Source organism: Budorcas taxicolor, chromosome 12, assembly GCF_023091745.1.
Source record: "Budorcas taxicolor isolate Tak-1 chromosome 12, Takin1.1, whole genome shotgun sequence".
NCBI classification, from domain to species: Eukaryota; Metazoa; Chordata; class Mammalia; order Artiodactyla; family Bovidae; genus Budorcas; species Budorcas taxicolor.
This window is the reverse complement of record NC_068921.1, coordinates 71,664,026-71,685,255: the sequence shown is the minus strand read 5'-3', so window position 1 is coordinate 71,685,255 and position 21,230 is coordinate 71,664,026. Positions and strand designations below refer to the sequence as shown.

The following is a 21,230-nucleotide window of genomic DNA, read 5'->3' as shown; positions in this document are numbered from 1 at the left end:
TGGCATCCAACCATCTCACCCTTTGTCATCCCCTTCTGCCTTAACAACGTTAGCTTCATTTCTGTGGTTGGAGATAATACCCATGCAGCGTGTTCAGGAAGTGATTCTACTCCACCTGTGAACATCCCAGGTTCCCTCTCCTGCTAACCTGTCCCACCCCATCACTCTGGGTCACCCTTATGGTGCTGGGTTTGATTGAAAGAGGCTGCTGCGGGGGGTGTGGGAATGAGCCTGCCCAGCTGAAATGGGGCTTTATTCTCTTTCCATTGTTTCCTCTGATGTCCTGATTCCTGAAAGTTAGAGTCAATAGGAGAATGTAGTAGGTACTACATAGAATTCTAATTCATGGAAGAAATAGCAAGTAAAACTAAAGACCCCAGATGAGGTAAATAGCACCTTAATCTTCCTGGTAAGATTCTGAACACTGGTTGCAATTTTCATTTAGATGGTTTTGTGGTTGATTTAATGATTTTAGAGTTCTGGGACATTTTAAGGCATTTATCCAGCTCTCAGGATAGATTGGTTTTGGTTTGTTATTTTTTTCTTGCTCAGAGCTCTTGCTTCTATAATACATTTTAGAGATGCTTACTAGACCTTGCTGTAATGTGCAAAAATATTAGTTTTCTACATTTTCTCCTTTTTTACATAGTATCTCCTCAGCAACCCCTCTCCTCACTCCAGATTGTCCCACTTCCCTTACTGGCTTTCTAATTCCTTGTGATTCAGACTGTGGTGTCAGGGCCAGCAGCTCCTACATCTCCTGGAGCTTTCTATAAATGCAGAGTCTCAGGCCCATCCAGACCTCTTTACTCATTTGAACAAGACCTTCTGGTAAATTCCTTTTTCTCCCATAGGCATTTCTTATGAGTGATAACCTGTGATTTCTATTAAACATCCTTTTACAGGTTGAAGTTGAGCTCAGGAGTTACCCAAGTCCCTGTTATGACTGAGCATGAGGCTCTAGAAAGTTCTGTGCCACTTCCCCTATAGATTTACTTACTTTCATATTCCGCAAATTGCGCTTATGCTTTATAATTCAACTCTGTGTGATTCCACTGCATTTCTTTGCATCCTCTTGGTGGAGTCTCGTCTTCATCATGGGCAGTTTTCATCCTGCTTCTACCTTCCCCACACCAGCCTCCTGCAGGGAATGGAGGGATTTCCCACAGGCTCAGCCCTGCCTGGGCCTGGAGTCAAAGACAGCCCAGTGCAGCAGTGTATGTGCAGCTCTTTCACCATCTGATGGGATAAAGAATGAGTCTCGCTCCCTAAGCAGGGCAGGAGGTCTGTTTGGTTTGTCTCCTGGGGAACCATTGCCCCACTAGGCTGCAGGTTTCTCTTCCAGCCCACCTGGGGTGCTGGTTCTTCCTGCTGACAGCCAGCCCACCTGACTCCAAGTACTCTCTCTGCTCAGTGATGTCATCCCTCTTGTCCCACTCACCATGTTGTATGTACCAATGTTCACATCATGCTTCAACTCTCTGCCCACAGGGTCTCTATGGTAGGCCAGTTCCTTTAACTGCAGCTATACCTCTCCCCACTTTCTCTGTTCTAGCTACACAGAGACATGATAAGATACCAGGCCATCCAGGTTTAAGGAGTTCATCAGCAGAATGGAAAAGAGGCTGACAGATGTGGGTTTGAGTCTCATCCTATGACTTAATGGACTCTAAAATTTCAGGCAGACTAATTAAGCCTCAGTCTTCTTTTGGAAAAATGGAATTGATAGGACCTAACCTGTAGGCTTGTTGTATGATGTAAATAAGATAAGACATGTAAAGCACCCAGCACATGGGTCAGAGTAAATGCTTGACCAATGATGGTTGTAGTTTTTATACTGTATAAAATGACCATAACCACTTACATGGTGGAAGTTGTTGTCTGTCCCATGAGAATGAGGTGTTGGCCATTTGAAGTTTTATTTATGGCTATAGGATCCATCTACCATGTTTACTTTTGTCCAACTTATCATATGTCTAAATAATATGGTGATAGATTTTCCATAAATTCTCTGGCCTGATTAAAAATCTCAGCTTTTTGCAGAAGCTTCTTTGTCTCAGGGCTCCACAGGGAATAAAAATCAGAAAAAGTCAAATCCAATACAGATCCTGCTGTCAACATATACGGGCCAGTTGAAGAAACAAGAAAATAGGTATATTAGTTTTGTAAGCTAGAAGGTGGTCAGAATTTTTATAGAATATTAGGAAAAGATAATACAACACCTGTTAGTATTGGGATAAGCACACATAGGGGACAGGGAGAGAATTTCTGCAGAATTAGGCACGTGAGACAGACTTAGTGATGTGTGGTCAGGGCTTCAGCAGGTGGAAATGTATGTGTAAGGCATTCTGGGAGGTGAGACCAACATGAGCAAAGGCATGATGCCCTGATCCAGTGAGTGAAGAACTAGGCACCTGCAGAGCATTCAGGGAAAAGAACTACCAGGTGTGTAACACACATTTTCATATCCAACCCTCACAACTACCTAGTGACCCCAAGGAAGCTGACTCATGTACATGAAGGATGGAGAGGTCAGTGGGGATAGCTTTGTAGAAGAGATGTCCTGGGGTGGAGTGACACAGAGCCAACCTTTTGGGGTTTAATCTGAGAAGTGAGAGCCTGTGGACCCGAGTGCACAGGTGCAGGGGACAGGGAGTCAGGAGCTGTTGTGTTTCCAGTAAGACGTCCTGGGAAATAGACTCCACTTTTTGGAATCAAACTGATGTCAATTAAAACAAAGCTATAATACCCAGGTTTATGAATGTCCAGGGAAACAGGTGGAAGTTGAAAATGGTATCATTTTTCTGGAGATTGGCAATACTTAACAGCTTTCTCTTAAAATGTATGTACCTTATTCTCAGCAATTCCACATCTGAGAATTTATCTGAAGGAAATAATTAAGGTTGTTTGCAGAGACTGAGCTTCAAGGATATTTGACACAGAGTTATTTATGATAGCAAAATATTGGAGATTGTCTAAATATCTACCAGTAGGAGTTTGTCAAATAAATAATCACATATATTGTAATGTTATATAGCCATTTAAAATAAATGTTTTTATGAAATTCTAAATGAAGATACATTATAACAGTTCAGTTGAGTTCAGTTGCTCAGTCGTGCCCGACTCTTTTAGACCCCATGGACTGCAGCATTATCAGGCCTCCCTGTCCATCACCAACTCCCAGAGCCTACTCAAAGTCATGTCCATTGAGTCAGTGATGCCATCCAAACATTTCATCCTCTGTCGTCCCTTTCTCCTCCAACCTTCAGTCTTTCCCAGCATCAGGGTCTTTTTCAATAAGTCAGCTCTTCACATCAGTTGGCCAAAGTATTGGAGTTTCAGCTTCAACATTAGTCCCTCCAATGAACACACAGGACTGATCTCCTTTAGGATGGACTGGTTGGATCTCCTTGCAGTCCAAGGGACTCTCAAGAGTCTTCTCCAGCACCACAGTACAAAAGCATCAATTCTTCGGCACTCAGCTTTCTTTATAGTCCAACTCTCACATCCATACATGACTGCTGGAAAAACCATACCTTTGGCTAGATGGAGTTTTGTTGGCAAAGTAGAATAAAATAAAAATGTCAAATTCTAAATGAAGATACATTATGTTCATACTAATCATATTTTGTTTAAATATGTAAATTTGTATCTTTACAAATTTTTATCTTCACATAACACAAGTCTGGAAAATCAAAACATCAACATCTTAAGATTGGTTTTATCAGACTTCTAGGGTATATCTAGTCTTTATTTACTTTTCAAATTCATTTGCACTGATTATGATTAAGAAAACAGTTTGTTTTATTTTGTTTTTTAAACGATAATGCAGCCTGACACCCAGGTGGTGAATGTGGACCTTAAAGTGAGGGATTGAGCCATGAAACACTGCAAGAGTAGCGTCTTCAGGGCTTGGCAGCGTGCTGGACTCGGGGAAAGCTGGAAGGAAGGTGGACAGTTGTGCCTATGAGCCTGGGAAAGAAGCAGAGTGGGGAAGTCAGAGGACATGGCTGTTTTATGTGGGGCATCAGATGTTGATCATGTTGAGTTTGATGTGTAAAGAGAGATCCAGGAGCAAGTGTCTAACAAGTTGGTGTGGTCATCAGAGATGAACCCTGGCCAGGTTCCCTGCACATTCACAAACCTGAGATTTATAGCTTCATTTTATTGGACATCAGTTTAATTTCAAAAAGTGGTATCATTTTCCCATGACATCTTACTGAAGACACAACAGCTCCTGACTTCCTGTCTTATACTTCCCACTCTGATCCAAGTGGTACGAAAAACAGAAAGGAGCAGTTGTGAAGCAGCTAAAAAGAGATTTTTTCCAAGTGTCTTTGGTGTTAGGAATGTAAACTTACTGATACTGGTGACACTTTCTGTGTGGAACTGGTAAAACCCATTGGTGACCCAGATAAGACATTCAGACTATATTAATAGGTTTAATTATTTAACTGTAGAAATAGCCAGAGCCAGGTTTGGTTTTTTTTTTTTTTTTTTCTTTGAGTTGCCTTTTTTGGAGGGGATGTGTGGCCATATAGCATTTGGGATCTTAGTTCCCTACCAGGGATTGGACCCATGTCCCCTGCAGTGGAAGCTCAGAATCTTAACCACTGGACTGCCTGTGAAGTCCCTTGTTTCTTATTATTCTCCTCACTGGAGTTTGGAGCTCACAGTCCTGTGGTCATGACTGGCACTCAATGCCCTTACATGTCTCAGCCCATTATCCAAAGTCTACAAATGTTCCCATTTGCACAGATGGATCAGTGTCAGTAGAGCTCATAACATGGGAACATACACACATTCTCATTGATACAGTTGTCACCTGTGTCTTAATGTGTGTTGATTTATGTATGAGAACACCCAGACAGACAGACACATATTTTTATTGTGCTTCACAGATAATGCTGCTTCTTTTTCTTTTCTTTTTTTTTTTTTAAACAAACTGAACATTTATGACAACTCATTGTTGAATAAGTACATTGGCACCATTTTCCCTACAGTATTTGCTAACTTCATGCCTCTGTCAACTTTTGGTAATTCTCACAATATTTCAAGCCATTTTATTATTATTAAATTTGTCTTTCTGATCTGTGATCAGTGTTTTTTAGTGTTACTACCCAATAAAGGCTTAGATGGTGGTTAGCATTGTTTTAGCAATCAGTATTTGAAAATTAAGGTATGAATATTGTTTTTCATACATAATGCTTATTGTGCACTAAGTAAACTACAACATAGTGTAAACATAACTTTTTACAAAATAATTGTATTTATTTCTCTTTGGCTGGGCTGGGTCTTCGTTGCTGCTCTGGTTCTTTCTCTGGTTGCAATGAATTTACAGTGAGCAGCTCTCTAGTTGCAGTGCCCAGGCTTCTCACTGTGGTGGCTTCTCTTGTTGTGGCTCCCGGGTCTAGGGCGTGTGGGCTTCAGTAGGTGTGGTGCACTGGCTTAGTTGCTCTGTAGCTGTGGGATCTTCCTGGATTAGAGATTGAACCCATGTCTCCTGCATTGATATGTATTAGTTGCTTAGTCGTGTCCAACTCCATTGTGACCTCACAGATTGTAGCCTGCCAGGCTCCTCTGTCCATGGAATTCTCTGGAGTAAGTTGCTATTTCCTTTTCTGGGGGATCTGCCTGACGCAGGGATAAAACCTGAGTCTCCTGCATTGACAGGTACGTTCTTTACAGTTGAGCCATCAGAAAAGCCTCATCTTATCGTTAGCGCACTGAATTTCTCTCTGCTTTGGTTTTAATGACTAGAGTGACACTTGACATGTATCTTTCCAAGGTGCAATTGCAAGTGTTAATTTGTTTATAAAATACCTTTTGAACTGCTCCAGTGAAAGGTCCCATATAAGTAGCACATATTGTGTTGATGTTGACTCATTATGTGCATTTTGTCTACTGTCCTCTGCCTTATAAGACACTGAGATCTGCATTTTATAATTTTAAGATATTTTCTTTCAAGATAGAATATATTAAGATATTTAATATTGGGAATTTTTTTAGTTTTTCTACCAAAGAATAATTCCGCTTAAATAATTAGGCCCTTGAAAAAGTGAATACTTTTTTTATGTATAATACTTCTAACTTTACTTGTTGATATCTCCATAAAATTAGTCACATAATTCTCCAGGCTGTAGGAATAAAGCTAATTTAAAGGGTGACTTCTTATGGACCACTTAGGAGATCGCTGGCCTTCCACTGCCAGCAGATTGTCATTTTTAACTCTTCTTGGGACTAGGGGGCTCTCAACCAGGGGACAGTTGTCAGTGTCTGAAATATTTGGTTGCCACAGTTTACTTAGGGAGTGCTACTGGTATCTAGTGGGTCGAGTTCAAGGCTACTGCTAAGCATCCTACAATACACAGGACAAGCCCTCTTCCCCCAAGAATGAAATCTGGCCCATAATGTCAACAGTGCCATGACTGAGAAACTTATAGACTACTCTTTATAGAGAACTTTTAAAATTCATCATCAATAACCAGCATTTCTCCCAGGTTTGTTGCATTTTGTTAATTCTTACTCTCTCCTGGATCTCTTTACAGCTTGGCATTGTAGGAAGAACAGGGGCTGGAAAAAGTTCCCTCATCGCTGCCCTTTTTAGATTGTCAGAACCTGAAGGTGATGTTTGGATTGATGGAATCTGGATAAGCCATATTGGACTTCATGATTTAAGGAAGAAAATAACAGCTGCACTTCAGGTATGCACTCACATGTTCTTTTCATAAGCCACCTGTTCACTTATTTTTTATTTTTATATTTTTCAAATTAAACAAAAGGGTTAATCCTTTTTACACCTAGTAGAGCATATTTTTAGCAGCAGGTATTTTCAACAGATACTTTCATCATATACTAGGTTTTGTTTCTTTATTTGTTAGTTTTGTGTGCATGTGATTTAATAATTTACTGAGATGGATTTCTGGACTCAGACTTCCTCAGGTTCCACGATTTTATCCACTGATAACCACACAGTTCTGAGAACAAAAGAGTAAATTGTTTGTTTAGCGCTGCAGAGGTTCCTATAGGGAAATGCGAATTTTAAGTGTCTTCCAGAGAGAGCTTTGCTGTAGGAAATGAGGACATCCTTTCAAAGGTGATTATGTCCCTGGAGGGTGTTCTGTGAAACTGTGGGGCTTTGAGAATTGGAGAGTGTATGGATGCTATGGGGAGACTTTGACAAATCAGCCATTAATATAATAATTTTCTCCAGGCAGCCAGTACAGAATAGTGAGGAAGAGAAAGGGACTTGGAATTCCACCTCTGTGCTCCTCAGTTTTCTGTCTTATAAGGCAGCTAACAATACAACCCTTCGAGCTGTTCTGAGGGCAAAATAGGTCAGTGCATGGTATAGAGTGCTTCACGCTGAGACCCAGTGTGTGGCTGCTGTGATGGTGGAGCATTGAGTTGACCGTCTCTCCCTCAGCTCTGATTCTGTTTTCTTTTCTTCTGCTTCTTAAAGAAGTATGACTTTCAGAAAGTGTGTTGGAAATTGAATTATATGCACAGTAGAAGCTCCTGTCTTTCCTTGTGATTTACCCACTCAACATACTTTAGTGACTATTTACTGAGCAATTACTATCCTCCAGGTATACTGTTGTTGTTCAGTTGCCCGGTCGTGTCTGACTCTTCATGACCCCATGGACCTCACCATCTCCCAGAGTTTGCCCAAGTTCACATCCATTTCGTATGGTGATGCCATCCAGCCATCTCACCCTCTGTGTTGCCCTCTTCTTCTGCTTTCAATCTTTCCCAGCATCAGGGTCTTTGCTAATAAGTCAGCTGTTTGCATCAGGTCACCAAAGTATTGGAGTTCAGCTTCAGCATCAGTCCTTCCAGTGAGTATTCAAGGGTGATTTCCTCTAAGATTGACTGGTTTGAACTCGTTGCAGTCCAAAAGACTCTCAAGAGTCTTCTCCAGCACCACAGTTGGAAAGCATCAATTCTTTGGTGCTCTGCTTTCTTTATGGTACAGCTCTTGACAACCATACATGACCACTGGAAAGACAATAACACTGACTAGACAGACCTTTGTCAGCAAAGTGATGTCTTTGCTTTTTAACACACTGTCCAGGTTTGTCACAGCTTTCTTGCCAAGAAGTAGTCATTCTCTAATTTCATGGCTGTAGTCACCATCCATAGTGATTTTAGAGCCCAAGAAGAAGAAATCTGTCACTGCTTCCATCATTTTCCCTTCTATAGGCCATGATGGGGCTGCTGCTGCTGCTGCTAAGTCACTTCAGTCGTATCCGATTCTGTGTGACCCCATAGACGGCAGCCTACTAGGCTGCCCCGTCCCTGGGATTCTCCAGGCAAGAACACTGGAGCGGGTTGCCATTTCCTTCTCCAATGCATGAAAGTGAAAAGTGAAAGTGAAGTCGCTCAGTCGTGTCAGACTCTTTGCGACCCCATGGACTGCAGCCTACCAGCCTCCTCTGCCCATGCGATTTTCCAGGCAGGAGTACCGGAGTGGGGTGCCATTGCCTTCTCCATGATGGGGCTAGAAGCCATAATCTTAGTTTTATTAATATTTAGTTTTAAGCTGGCCTTTTCACTCTTTCCCTTCACCCTCATCTAGAGGTTTTTTAGTTCCTCTTCTCTTTCTGCCATTAGAGTGGTGTCATCCAAATATCTGAAGCTGTTGATGTTTCTCCTGCCAGTCTTGATTCCAGCTGAAACTCATCCATCCTGGCATTTCTCATGATGTTCTCAGCATATAAGTTAAATAAACAGGGTGACATTAAACAGCCTTGTTGTACTCCTTTCTCAATCCTGAACCCGTCAGTTGTTCCACGCAGCGTTCTAACTGTTGCTTCTCGACCTGCATACAGGTTTCTTAAGAGATAAGTAAGATGGCCTGGTATTCCCATCTCTTTAAGAGTTGTCCACAATTTGTTATGATCACACAGTCAAAGGTTTTAGTATAGTCAGTGAAACAGAGGTAGATGTTTTTCTGGAATTCCTTTGCTTTCTCTATGATCCAGTGAATGTTGGCAATTTGATCTCTGGTTCCTCTGCCTTTTCTAAACCCAGCTTGGACATCTCGAAGTTTTTGGTTCGTGTAACACTGCAACCCACCATGAAGAATTTTGAGCATAACCTTATTATCGTGGAAGATGAGTGCAATTGTCCAGTAGTTTGAATATTCTTTAGTACTGCCCTTCTTGGGAACTGGGATGAGAATTGGCTTTGTTCCAGTCCTGTGGCCACTGCTGGGTTTTCCAAATTTGCTGACATACTGAGTGCAGCACTTTGATAGCATGATCTTTTAGGATTTTAATAGTTCTACTGGAATTCCATTGCCTCCACTAGCTTTGTTTGTGCATGCCAAGTCGCTTCAGTCATGTCTGACCCTCTGCAGATCCTATGGACTGTAGCCCACCAGGCTACAGTCCATGGGATTCTCCAGGCAAGAATTCTGGAGTGGGTTGCCATGCTCTCCTCCAGGGAATCTTCCCGACCCAGGGATCAAACCCATGTCCCTTATGTCTCCTGCACTGACAAGTGGATTCTTTTACCACTAGCGCCACCTGGGAAACCAGGCTTTGTTCGTAGTGATGCCTTCTAAGGCCCACTTGACTTCACACTCCAGAATGTCTGGCTCTGGGAGAGTGACCACAGCATGGTGATTATCCGTGTTATTAAGGTCCTTTCTGTACAGTTCTTCTGTGTATTCTTTTCATCTCTTCTTGATCTCTTCTGCTTCAGTTAGGCCTTTACCATTTCTGTCCTTGATTGTGTCCAGGTATATAGCCGAGGGCAACGTAGGCCAGGTGTCCCGATCTTCCATCCTGCCCTCTGTTTTGACAGATTGCTTTTTTCTTTTCAATTGTGAGATTTTATTTTTGTACTCCATAATCATCTGCCTATCAAACAAAGCTCAGAAAAACACCCTCTTGAGATGGGAAACAGAGAAGAGATGACACAAAGAGCCAGGCAAATGTGCTTCCTGGAATGTGGGTGTAATGTGCCCTGAAATGCCTGTTTATTAGGAAGCATTTCAGCATGGCACCCAAAGGGAAGGAGAACGTGGGCTTGGGTCTTACTACTGAGTACAGCTATTGCTACCTACTGGTGGCCTCTAAAATACCTGGAATTACACTAAGTACTCTTGTTTTTTTCTAGTTAATTTATTTTTAATTGAAGGATAATTGCTTTGCAATATCATTTTGGTTTCTGCCATATATCAACATGGATCAGCCATAGGTATACATATGTCCCTCCCTCTTGAACCTCCTTCCTACCTCCCACCTCATCCCACCCCTCTGGGTTATCACAGAGCACTGAATTTGAGCTCCTTGCATCATACAGCAAATTTCCACTGACCATCTGATTTTACATATGGTAATGTGTATGTCTAAGTACTTTTGAAACCAAGATATAGCTTTACAGACTACAGTGAAATACCTCGCACCCCTGAAGACATCTATCAAAAAAGAAAAACAAAAGGGAGAAAGAGAGAAAATGGGTTGGCAGTATTGGCAAGAATGTAGAGAAATTAGAATCCTTGTTTGCTGTTGGTAGGAATATAAGCTATTACAACCACTGTGGAAAACAAGTTGGTCATTTTTTGAAAAAGTTAAAGATAGAATTATTATATGATCTAGCAATTCTGCTTTGGAGTATAAACCCAAAAGAATTGAAAGAAAGATCTTCAAGTGATACCTGTACATGCATGTTCAGAGCAGCATTATTCTCAGTAGCAAAAAGGTGGAGGCACCCAAAGGTCCATTGACAGATGAATCAATAAACAAATGTGGTGCATATGTGTATACAATGGAGTATTATTCAGCCTTAGAAACGAAGGAAATTCTGACTTGTGGTACAACACAGATGAACCTTGAGGAAATTAAGTGAAATAAGCCAGTCACAAAGGATAAACACAGTATGATTCTACTAATATAAGGTACCTAGAGTACTAAATTCATGGAGACAGGAAGTTGAATGGTGGGTACCAGGAGCTGCTGGGAGTAGAGAGTTGTTTAAAGGACACAGAGTTTCAGTTCTGAAAGATGAAAGGAAATCTGTGGCTGGATGATGGTGACTGCTTTACAACAGTGTAAATGTATTTATTACCACTAAACTGTGCACTTACAGGTGGTCAAACTAGTAAATTTAAGGTGTATTTTACCACATTTAAAATTTTTTTTCAAAGGTATCCCTTTCAGGAAAAATGGAAAGAGCTTTTTAGCACATTCAGTCTCCATATTTAAAGGTTCCCTCTGGCTATTAGACTCATGACTTGTAGTTACAGTAGAAAATAAATGAGTTTAGATTTCCAAGTTTTATGTTTTGATGGTACTCATCTGTTAAATGGCCAAGTGAGAATAGTTAGTAGAAATAAAGGGCGTGTCTGTAAAGTCCTTTCATTTCCTTTGATGCAAAGCTTTATAAACATGCCCTGCCTTATTTTTAAAGCTTCTTAATTGGAAAAAGTTGTATGCTTGTGTACATGAAATAGCTCAGTAAATAAAGAAATTACATTAGAAGATCCTTGGCTCTGCCAATAATGTTTGGAAGCACATCTGAGCAAAGACTAAACATGACTTTGCATCAACATGGTTCTGTTCTGTTTTGTTGATTTCCACCCTTCCTTTCCACACTCCAGAGAGCATCCTTACAAAATAGTGCCAAGCTTTGTATACATGTAGATTCCTCTCTATATGCCTTTGTCTCTAAGGTACAATATTGGTTGATAAAAGAGGGAATATCTGTAGAGAAATTGCAATGTGCAAAGTTCCCAGGAAATTATTCCAGAGGCAGCCAGGGATAGAATGTTTGTGTAGACCGAGTGTCAACATGACCCACAGATTTATTCTTGCTCTGCCTCAGAGGGCTGTGGGGACTTGATGACATCACTCAGCTTCCAGACTTCAGTGTCCTCATCTTTAAACCAGGTCTGGGAATCATTGCACACAGATGTGTTGTGAAGATGTATCTGGGCTTCCCAAGTGGTGCTAGTGGTACAGGACCTGCCTGCCAATGCAGGAGACATAAGAGATGCTGGTTCAATCCCTGGGTCAGGAAGATCTGCTGGAGGAGGGCACGGCAACTCACTCTCGTATTCTTGACTGGAAAATCCCTTGGACAGATGAGCCTGATGGGCTATAATCCATGGGGTTGCCAAGAGTCTGACATGACTGAAGCGACTTAGCACACCCAACTGGGTGAGATAAGGTTTGTGCCCATGTTTGGTTCTTGGGAATGCTCAGTCATCAGGAACTGTTAGTATTCTTAATGATTGGGTTACTGGCCTTTGAATATTATTTCTGCTTAAGTAAAAAGAGTAATACTTTCTGGAATGACTTTACTCTTTAATTTCTTTTATGTGTTCATGGTGCTTGGTGATTTTCTTTATATTTATTGTTTATAATATAAACTGAATTGTTTGTATAAATATAAACAGTAGAGCAAAGAAACAAAAATTAAAAAAAAAAAACACAATAAGAATTTGTGGGAAGGTGTAACAGAGAAATGTATCTAACATTCCACCAAAAGTAAGAAGAGAGAATGACACTTTCTTGTACTTTGATTTCATTTTCCCCTCCCAGCAGCTTCTTTCCTGACCACCACCTTGTACACATTGTTACTTACCAGTCCTCCACCAAGACCTCTGGCCTGCTTTCTCAGCCCTCCCACACTCTTGGCTATTTTCTCCCTCTCCTTGAGGATCTCCTTGAGGATACAGAGATGTAGCTCTCATTTCTGCTCCTCTGTGCTTATTACAGTCCCTGACAAGTACTTATAAGAATTCCTAACATTTGTGGAATCATTAACATGTTTTAACCCCTTATCCTATCATTTCCTGCTTAATCCTCACAATTCTGTAGTTATCCTTACCTAACGGATTTAAAAACTGAAGCCCTGGGGAGCTTTTCCCACTTATCTAGTAAGCAGCAGAGCCAGGAGTCAGATTTTGTGTGTGTCTGATTATTTTTTCACAGCATTTCAATTGTATAGCAAATTAGTAGTATGTGTTTCTGAAGCACAGATTTTTAACTTATCCTTCTCCTTTTCTCTCCTCTTTGGTAACCATTAGTTTGTTTTCTATGTTTGTGAATCTGTTTCTGTGTTGTAAATAAGTTCATTTCTATCAGTTTTTAAGATTCCACATAGAGGTGATCGCATATAATATTTGTCTTTTTCTGCTGACTTATTTTACTTAGTCTCATAATCTCTAGATTCATCCATGTTGCTGCAAATGGCATTATTTCATTCTTTTTATGGCTGAATAATATTCCTGTGTGTGTGTATATATATATCATTATCCATTCATCTGTCCATGGACATACCTTGGCTATTATAAATAGAAAAGTTGTGAAAACTGGGGTGCATGTATCTCTTTGAATTAGGGTTTTTATGTTTTCCAGATATTTGCTAAGGACGGGACTTGCTGGATCACACAGTGACTCTTTTTCAATTCCTTAAGGAACCTCCATATTGTTTTCCATAACAGCTGTACCAATTTACATTCCCACCAACAGTGTGGGAAGGTCCCCTTTCCTCCACACCCTCTCCAGCATTTATTATTTGTAGATGTTAAATGATGGTCATTCTAACCAGTGTGAGGTGATACTTCATTGTAGTTTTGATCTGCATTTCTCTAATAATTAGTGACTATAAAGAAAACTCAGCACAGAATTGATGCTTTTGAACTGTGATGTTCAAGAATATTCTTAAGAGTCCCTCAGATTGCAAGGAGATCAAACAAGTCCATCCTAAAGGAAATCAGTCCTAAATATTCATTGGAAGGACTGATGCTGAAGCTGAAGTTCCAATACTTTGGCCTCCTGATGCGAAGAACTGACTCCTTAGTAAAGACCCTGATGTTGGGAAAAATTGAAGGCGGGAGGAGAAGGAGACGTCAGAGGATGAGATGGTTGGATGGCATCACCAACTTGATGGACATGAGTTTGAACAAGCTCTGTGAGTTGGTGATGGATAAGGAAGCCTGGTGTGCTGCAGTTCATGGGGTCACAAAGAGTCAGAGACGACTGAACAACTGAACTGAATAATTAGTGATGCTGAGTATCTTTTCATGGGTCTGTTGACCATCTGTATGTCTTTGGATAAATGTCTATTTAAGTCTTCTTTGCATGTTTGATTAGGTTGTTTGTTTGATTAGGTTGAGCTGTATAAGCCCTAGTTTATACAGATATTGACTGTATTTATATAGACTAAAATCAAAGTATCAGAAAGAGAAATTAAGGAAACAATCCCATTGACATCACATCAGAGGGGGAAAACAAACAAACAAACAAACAAAAAACAGAATAAACCTACTTAAGGAGGTAAAAGGCCTGTATACAAAACCTGTAAGACACTGATGAAAGTAATTCAAGATGATACAATCAGATGAAAAGATAAACTGTATTCTTGGATTGAAAGATTCAATATTGTTAAAAATAACCATACTACCCAAGACAATTTACAGAGTTAATGCAACCTCTATCAAATTGCTAGTGGCATTTTTCACAAAACTAGAACAAAAAAATTTGTTTTAATTTGTATGGAAACAGAAAAGACTGCAAATAGCCAAAACAATCTTGAGAAAGAAGAACACAGCTGGAGGAATCACAGTCCCTGATTTTAGACTATATTACAAAGTTACAATAATGAAAAAGTATGTTGTGTCACAGAAACCAGACACATAGATTAATGGAACAGGATAGAAAACCCAGAAATAAACCCACACACTTATGGTCAGTTAATCTAAGACAAAAGAGGTAACAATATGTAATAAAGAACAGACAGTCTCTTCAATAAATAGTATGGGGAAATCTGCACAACTGCATGTAAAAGAAATAATTAGAACATTCTCTAATACCATATAAAAAATAAAGTAAAAATGAGCAAAGACCTGTAAGACAAGGTACTTAGTAAGACAAGATCTTAGAGGAACACATAGGCAGAATACTCTTTGACATAAATCACAGCACTATTTTTTTTTTGGATCTGATCCCTAAAGTAATGGAAGCAAAGCAAAAATAAACAAATGTGACCTGGTTAAACTTAAAAGTATAGCACGAAGAAAGCCATTAAAAAACCCAAAAAGACAACCTATGGAAAAGAAGAAAATATTTGCAAATGACATGATCAGCAATGTATTAATTTCCAAAATATACTAATAGGGTTCAAAGTAAACTTAAAGAGATTCCCAACTCCAGAGTCTGAGAAGCAAATTACTCTGCTTGTGCAAGACTTCAGGTGGCTGTTGACTGTGGTCCTTGATAGAACTGCTTCATATCATGATTTCGTGTGCATGCACACACATACAGAGAGAAACAAAAATGTCACAAAACAACATTCCTATTGCTCTGTGCTCTGATATTTTCTGTGATGCCAGTTCTGTTCTACTTCATATAAAAGAGAAAATGATGATCACAATGCACAAAATTAATTTCATAATCCACTGACTACATCTGAAGTTTGACAGACACTGTCCCTGCCTTTCTGCCTGTTGGGCTGGGCTCCTGGTCCATGTTAGCATCACATCAGGAACTTCACTGTTGTTTCAGATTGTCACAGCAACCTTGCAAGGCTAACCCTAGTTTCCAGTAATGGAACAGTCTTGGAAAGATAAATAATTTACTCCGAGTTTAAGAACTAATGAGAAGTTGAATCAGAACTTAGGACTGACTCCAAATTTTTTTTTTCAATAAATGTTAGTTAAACTGAATGATGGTCTCATGAGATAGTTTCCCAAAAACATAACAAAAGTTTAGTAAAGTCAGAAGATATGACTCCTCCTGTTTTGAGTCTCATTTGGAGAATATCAGTTTTGAAATGGGTTTTTTCATTTATGTGTTATGGGCTAATAAGTGTCAGGAGAAGATATTTAAAATCTTACCCCTCCCCAGCCAACAGCCCTTTGTCTTTACAGTGTCATGTTGGCTCAGAGATGGAGAAAAGTCTGTTGGTTTGGTTACTTGAAACTAACTTGTCTAAGTGCAGAAAATGTACATCTCTCTTTCCCTCAAATGAGTAGCAAGCAGTTTGCTTTTGTGTCAACACCCTGACTTAAGTAACCTGGGAAGCTGAGAGCAGACTCTGCAGAAGGGGGAGCCCAGTGCTGTTTCTTTGAGTTGCCCCACTCAGGTGAGCCAGGCCCACATCATGTTCCCTGAATCCCTGTTACCTGTGATCCTGGGAACAGCAGCAAGCTTCTGGGGTCATCTCTCTTCTCTCCCCCAGGCTTATCCCCATCACTGTTGGTCCTGCCATGAACAGATCAGAACTGGGGGAGGTGTGATAGCAGCAAGGACCTGAGTAGGAACCAGAGACAGGGGAGTCGGGACATAGACCATCAGTCCTGAGGGGAACTTTAAAAGATGAATACTGTGTTCTTAAGAAGTACTCCTCAATTTATATTCAAAGTTTCAGGAAAAAGCAAAAATGAAAGCTTTTCCTAAATAATTTCCTTAAACGCAACAGGGAGTTGAAGTGTATACATCCTTTGTTCTCACTATCTGAAGTAGTTAAGTATATTCCCCAGGAAGAACGCCAGTTGAGATTACATTCAGGGAATACCTGCTTACTTGAAATGATCTAGATAATGGAGGGACAATGGAGAAGAGAAGGATGAGGAATATTGGGGACCAGCCTCCCCTCACCTCGCCAGTTGTTTCTGTAAACTTCATACATACAGCTAAAAGATGAGAAATAGCCTGCATAGGGGAAACTTAGGGTTGAAAAGTTTTTATAAAAATCTGGGGTACAATGATGGTTATTCTCCTGACAAGGAACTCTTACTATTGCTTAGATGGTTGTTAATCTTTGTTCCTAAATTCAAGAGTTTTAAGGGAAACTTTAAATTTGAGTCTCTGGATTTTTCAGTTCAATTTAATAATCATCTTGAAATGTTGTATGTCCAGTGATTTTCAATGCTTTGTAGGCTTATCGGTCACTTAATCAACTTTGTGCAAATGAAGCTCCCTACACAGTATATTTTTAATTTTGGACTTTCCTTAGGGATATATCTCTTTTGGTGGCACACTGTCCTGTGCCTTCTGCATTCATTTCTTGATCACTAGACTTAAAACTGAGACAGTAGGGAAAGAAGGTATGGGAGGCTCTCTGTCATTCTTCATTGTGACTAGGGAAAAGAAATGTCTGTCTTCTTCATCTTTCTTCTCAGGTTTTTATGAAGTTAGGAGGAAAGTCCAGCCCCAGGGCCAGGCGAGATTTGAGGCTGGTAATTCCGAGCAGTTCCGGGCACTTGTGGAGGAGTCAGGTCTCCTCTTGTTCCCACACGTGTGCCTCCCCTTGTCCTGCCCCCTTCACTGAAAGGAGCCAGTTGGGCTCTTCTCTGCTGCCCATATTCTTATGACTTGGCTTACTAGAGAGCCTTCCAGAAGAAAATGTAAATTGTCTACATGAGCTTATGTACAAGATTCTCTCTTGAAATTCAGGAGGTGTGTTTCCAGTGTAATTTACTTGTGGCTCCTCCTGATGATGAATAGGAAAAGCTATTCAAACAGTTTTATTATGGCTCACATCACAGTGGGTTTCAGGTCCTTCTGGCCTTGAAGTTAGTAATGAGGTTCTGTGAGGCAGGTCATCCTGATGCACAGGTGAGAGAACGTGGGGACCAGCTGGTGCAGAATCAGAGGTGATCTCTCCATGGACAGAGGTGCCTCAGGCCCCAGGAGCTGACGTTCTCTTTGAACATGAGGGGATGTTCCATTCATACCTGGGGAGAGATTCCAGATCCTAGAAGACAGTCTGACCAATGGAGAAAATAGCCTAGTTTATTCTTCATTGCCAACGTATAAATATTGAATGGTTTTGCTTTGAAGCACAAACCTCAACTAATCATGCAGTTGATGTTTCCCAATCACACCAGGATTGACACTTAATTTATGTAGATCTTGCTGTAAACTTTCTCATGTGATTATAATGTCAGTTTGTGTGTGTGTGTTTAAGCAGATATTATTACCAGAATGGCAACTTTTTAAAAAAAATCAAACTTTCTTTCTTTTCTTCAGTTTTTTTTTTCTTAAGATGAAAATACTTTTTAAACACTTTCTTCCTTTAGTGTTTAATAGCCCAGAGGATTTTTTGTAGCAAACTTTGTACAATGGGAAATTATTTTAGAGATACTGTTTTGTAAACATACATTTGAAACTTTAATATTAATAATTACAGTGAATTTTGATATTTTGTATTTTCATTTTCTATAAGCATTGGTTTAAAATGAAGAGATTACTAACATTCACTATTTTATGATATTTAGGAACCTGTTTTATTCACTGGAACAATGAGGAAAAATCTGGATCCCTTTAATGAGTATTTGGAGGAGGAACTGTGGAATGTCTTGGAAGAGGTAATTTATGTAATGTTATTAACTTGTTAGCATCAGTATCTGTGTGTACATTCATAGCATTGCAGGGAATTAAGGGAAGCTTGTCATTTTAACTGTTTACTTTCTAGGAGAACAGTGATGGGGTGGGTACACCTAAAATGTGTGTATTAATAATGAAAACCAACAATATAATTCCTCTTGTTTTCATTTTAGCTTTTTCTATAGAGCCCCAAGCAACTAGATTCATTATTTTGTCCTTAACAGAGCATTAAACTGACATTAAAACTGTGGGATCAAATTCTATGAGTTACCTGGTAAATTAATTACCATAATTACCCTCCAATGTTCATTTTATTCCTCTGGCCTTAGGGGATATCTAAATGAAGACACTAGTTTTTCGTTATTAACTGAAAGATAAACAAGATCATTCCAGTAAAATGCTATGAAGTTTTATAAGAAAGTGTTTATAAAAGTAAATTATTTAGTTGGAATGTGATGATGATTACTTATTGGTGATAATATCATTTTAATGCTGCAGCATGAATGCAGGTAACAGAACCTGGTATTAGCGCTCAGATTTTACATGGATACGTTAATTTCTAGAGGAGCTCCTGTTATTTGTGTCATGTTTCCCCTTGCCCTACTTCACTGAATTTCCCTGCCCTTGCATGAAAAAAAAATTTGACTATTAAGTTGCTGTTTGTTTGTGTATTTCAATACTAATTATTTTGTGTATTAGTCCTAGTTTTGCAAATTGGTTCTACTGATGGCAGAAACTTTAGATTTCTAAACCATAGACAGACTTCTAGTCTCCCATGGGATCTAGCTCAGTCTTTTGATTTAAAAAAAAGTAGCACTTGATAAAGTGAAAGTGAAGTTGCTCAGTTGTGTCCAACTCTTTGCGACCCCATGGACTGTAGCCTACCAGGCTCCTCTGTCCATGGGATTTTCCAGGCAAGAGTACTGGAGTGGATTGCATTTCCTTCTCCAGGGGATCTTCCCGACCCAGGGATTGAACCCGGGTCTCCCGCATGTAGAGAGACACTTTACCGTCTGAGCCACCAGGGAAGTCAGCACTTGATAAATAGGTGCTAAATGTTTGGTTGATTTCTTCCTTTTACAGAAATATGGCTTATTTCTTTAAAAAATTTTGTGTTACACAAATCCAGCATTGATAGTATCTCTGTTAGGGCACTGGTGTGTCTCATCGCACAGGAAACCAAGATACAGAAACCTGGGTGTCAGCAGCCTGTGCATCAGGAACCACGTGGTTCAGTCCTTGCTGTGGGACAGCTCACATGTCCATTTCCCGGGGCCTTGTGTTAGGTGAACGAGCTGTCCCTTTGCTTCCTTTACTGCTGGCCCTGCTCTAGTAAAAGCTCTTCCCCATCTGTTGATTACATTTCCCTGTCTCCTTCCAGCCCTCACCAGCCTTCCTTTTTGAGAAGTAAGAAGGTCCCACGAAACGTGGGAAGCACCTGACATCTGTGTTAACCTCCTGTGAGAGGTGTTGGCACCTGCTAGATATGCTACACAGCAGGTTACTTTAAAAATGTTTATGATGATAGAAATAAGGTACCTTATAAGTTCAGTTTATTGTTTTTCAATTTTGCTATATTCTATTATTTTCCCAACCTCAAAAATGATCTGAAGTGTTTCATATTGAGATGTGTAGTTTTGATTAGTATTATTTGCTCCATTTTCCTTAAATTATAACTTTTTATATACTTTCCACGGTTTACAGTGTGATGTTGTGATATTCTCAAGCCAGTTAATTATTATAAGAATATAATCCCTTAATACGTAATAATAGTGTTATACATAACCTGTTTATATGGATTCAGTTTCTAATTTATAGGGACAGATATGTCATATGATGAGATTCACTTCTGTCTTCACACAGCCAACAGATATCTCTGATAGCTTCTTAGACAGGCATCGTTGCAGATTCTGGGTCTATCACAGTCATCAAGAGACACAATCTCTGTCCTTTTCAAGGACATTCTCTTGCATAATCTAACACAATTATCTTGATGAAGAAATAAAATAGTCATATTACACTATCATCTAATATGTTCAGATTCTCCAGTTGCAACTTCTGTTGTCTACTGCATCTGTTGCCCTTTTCTCCCACTGTAATGTTTTATACCTTGATTTTATGATTACACTACAGAGGGCCTGATATTCATATTATTCTCATAACCATCCCTGATTCATAAATAAATATAGTGTCTCAGAAAACAGTATTTTATGAAAAACACCTTCCCTTACAACTCTTATTCATTATGAAGCAGATATGGACAACCTGAAGGAAAAGGAAAAAAACAGATTAGTTATGTGATGTCATCCAACTCAGGAGTGTGAGATTATTTCCTCAAAGTTAGAATGTCAGTCTTAACAAAGACCAACCATTTGCACCACAATCCAAATCTTACCCTTTACAGTTTGTATACCTTTTATGCTGGTAAATACCAATACCATATTTAATCCTAACTCAGAATCCTGCTTTCTAGGGACTAGACTCCATCAGGAGCACAATTCAGGATCACATTCTTGGAAGTGCTCCAGCATTTAGGATATCAAGAAAATGCTAATCATTCACCCTTGGTGTTTTGTTATCTGCAGTCACCATCTGCAGTGATTTTGGGGCCCAAAAAAATGAAGTCTGACACTGTTTCCACTGTTTCCCCATCTATTTCCCATGAAATGATGGGACCAGATGCCATGATCTTCGTTTTCTGAATGTTGAGCTTTAAGCCAACTTTTTCACTCTCCTCTTTCACTTTCATCAAGAGGCTTTTTAGTTCCTCTTCACTTTCTGCCATAGGGTGGTGTCATCTGCATATCTGAGGTTATTAATATTTCTCACAGCAATCTTGACTCCAGCTTGTGCTTCTTCCAGTCCAGCATTTCTCATGATGTATTC

The 21,230-nt window shown here is 39.7% G+C and overlaps 1 protein-coding gene across 1 annotated transcript in view; it reads left to right on the top strand.

The window, feature by feature from the left end:
- The window catches only part of LOC128057633 (ATP-binding cassette sub-family C member 4-like), a 163,668-nt gene that overhangs the window by 126,189 nt on the left and 16,249 nt on the right, over window positions 1–21,230 (top strand). Inside the window, exons 26-27 of the mRNA XM_052650094.1 lie at window positions 6,549–6,704; window positions 18,236–18,325. Coding sequence (XP_052506054.1) covers window positions 6,549–6,704; window positions 18,236–18,325 — 246 coding nt within the window. The remainder of the gene's footprint in view (window positions 1–6,548; window positions 6,705–18,235; window positions 18,326–21,230) is intronic.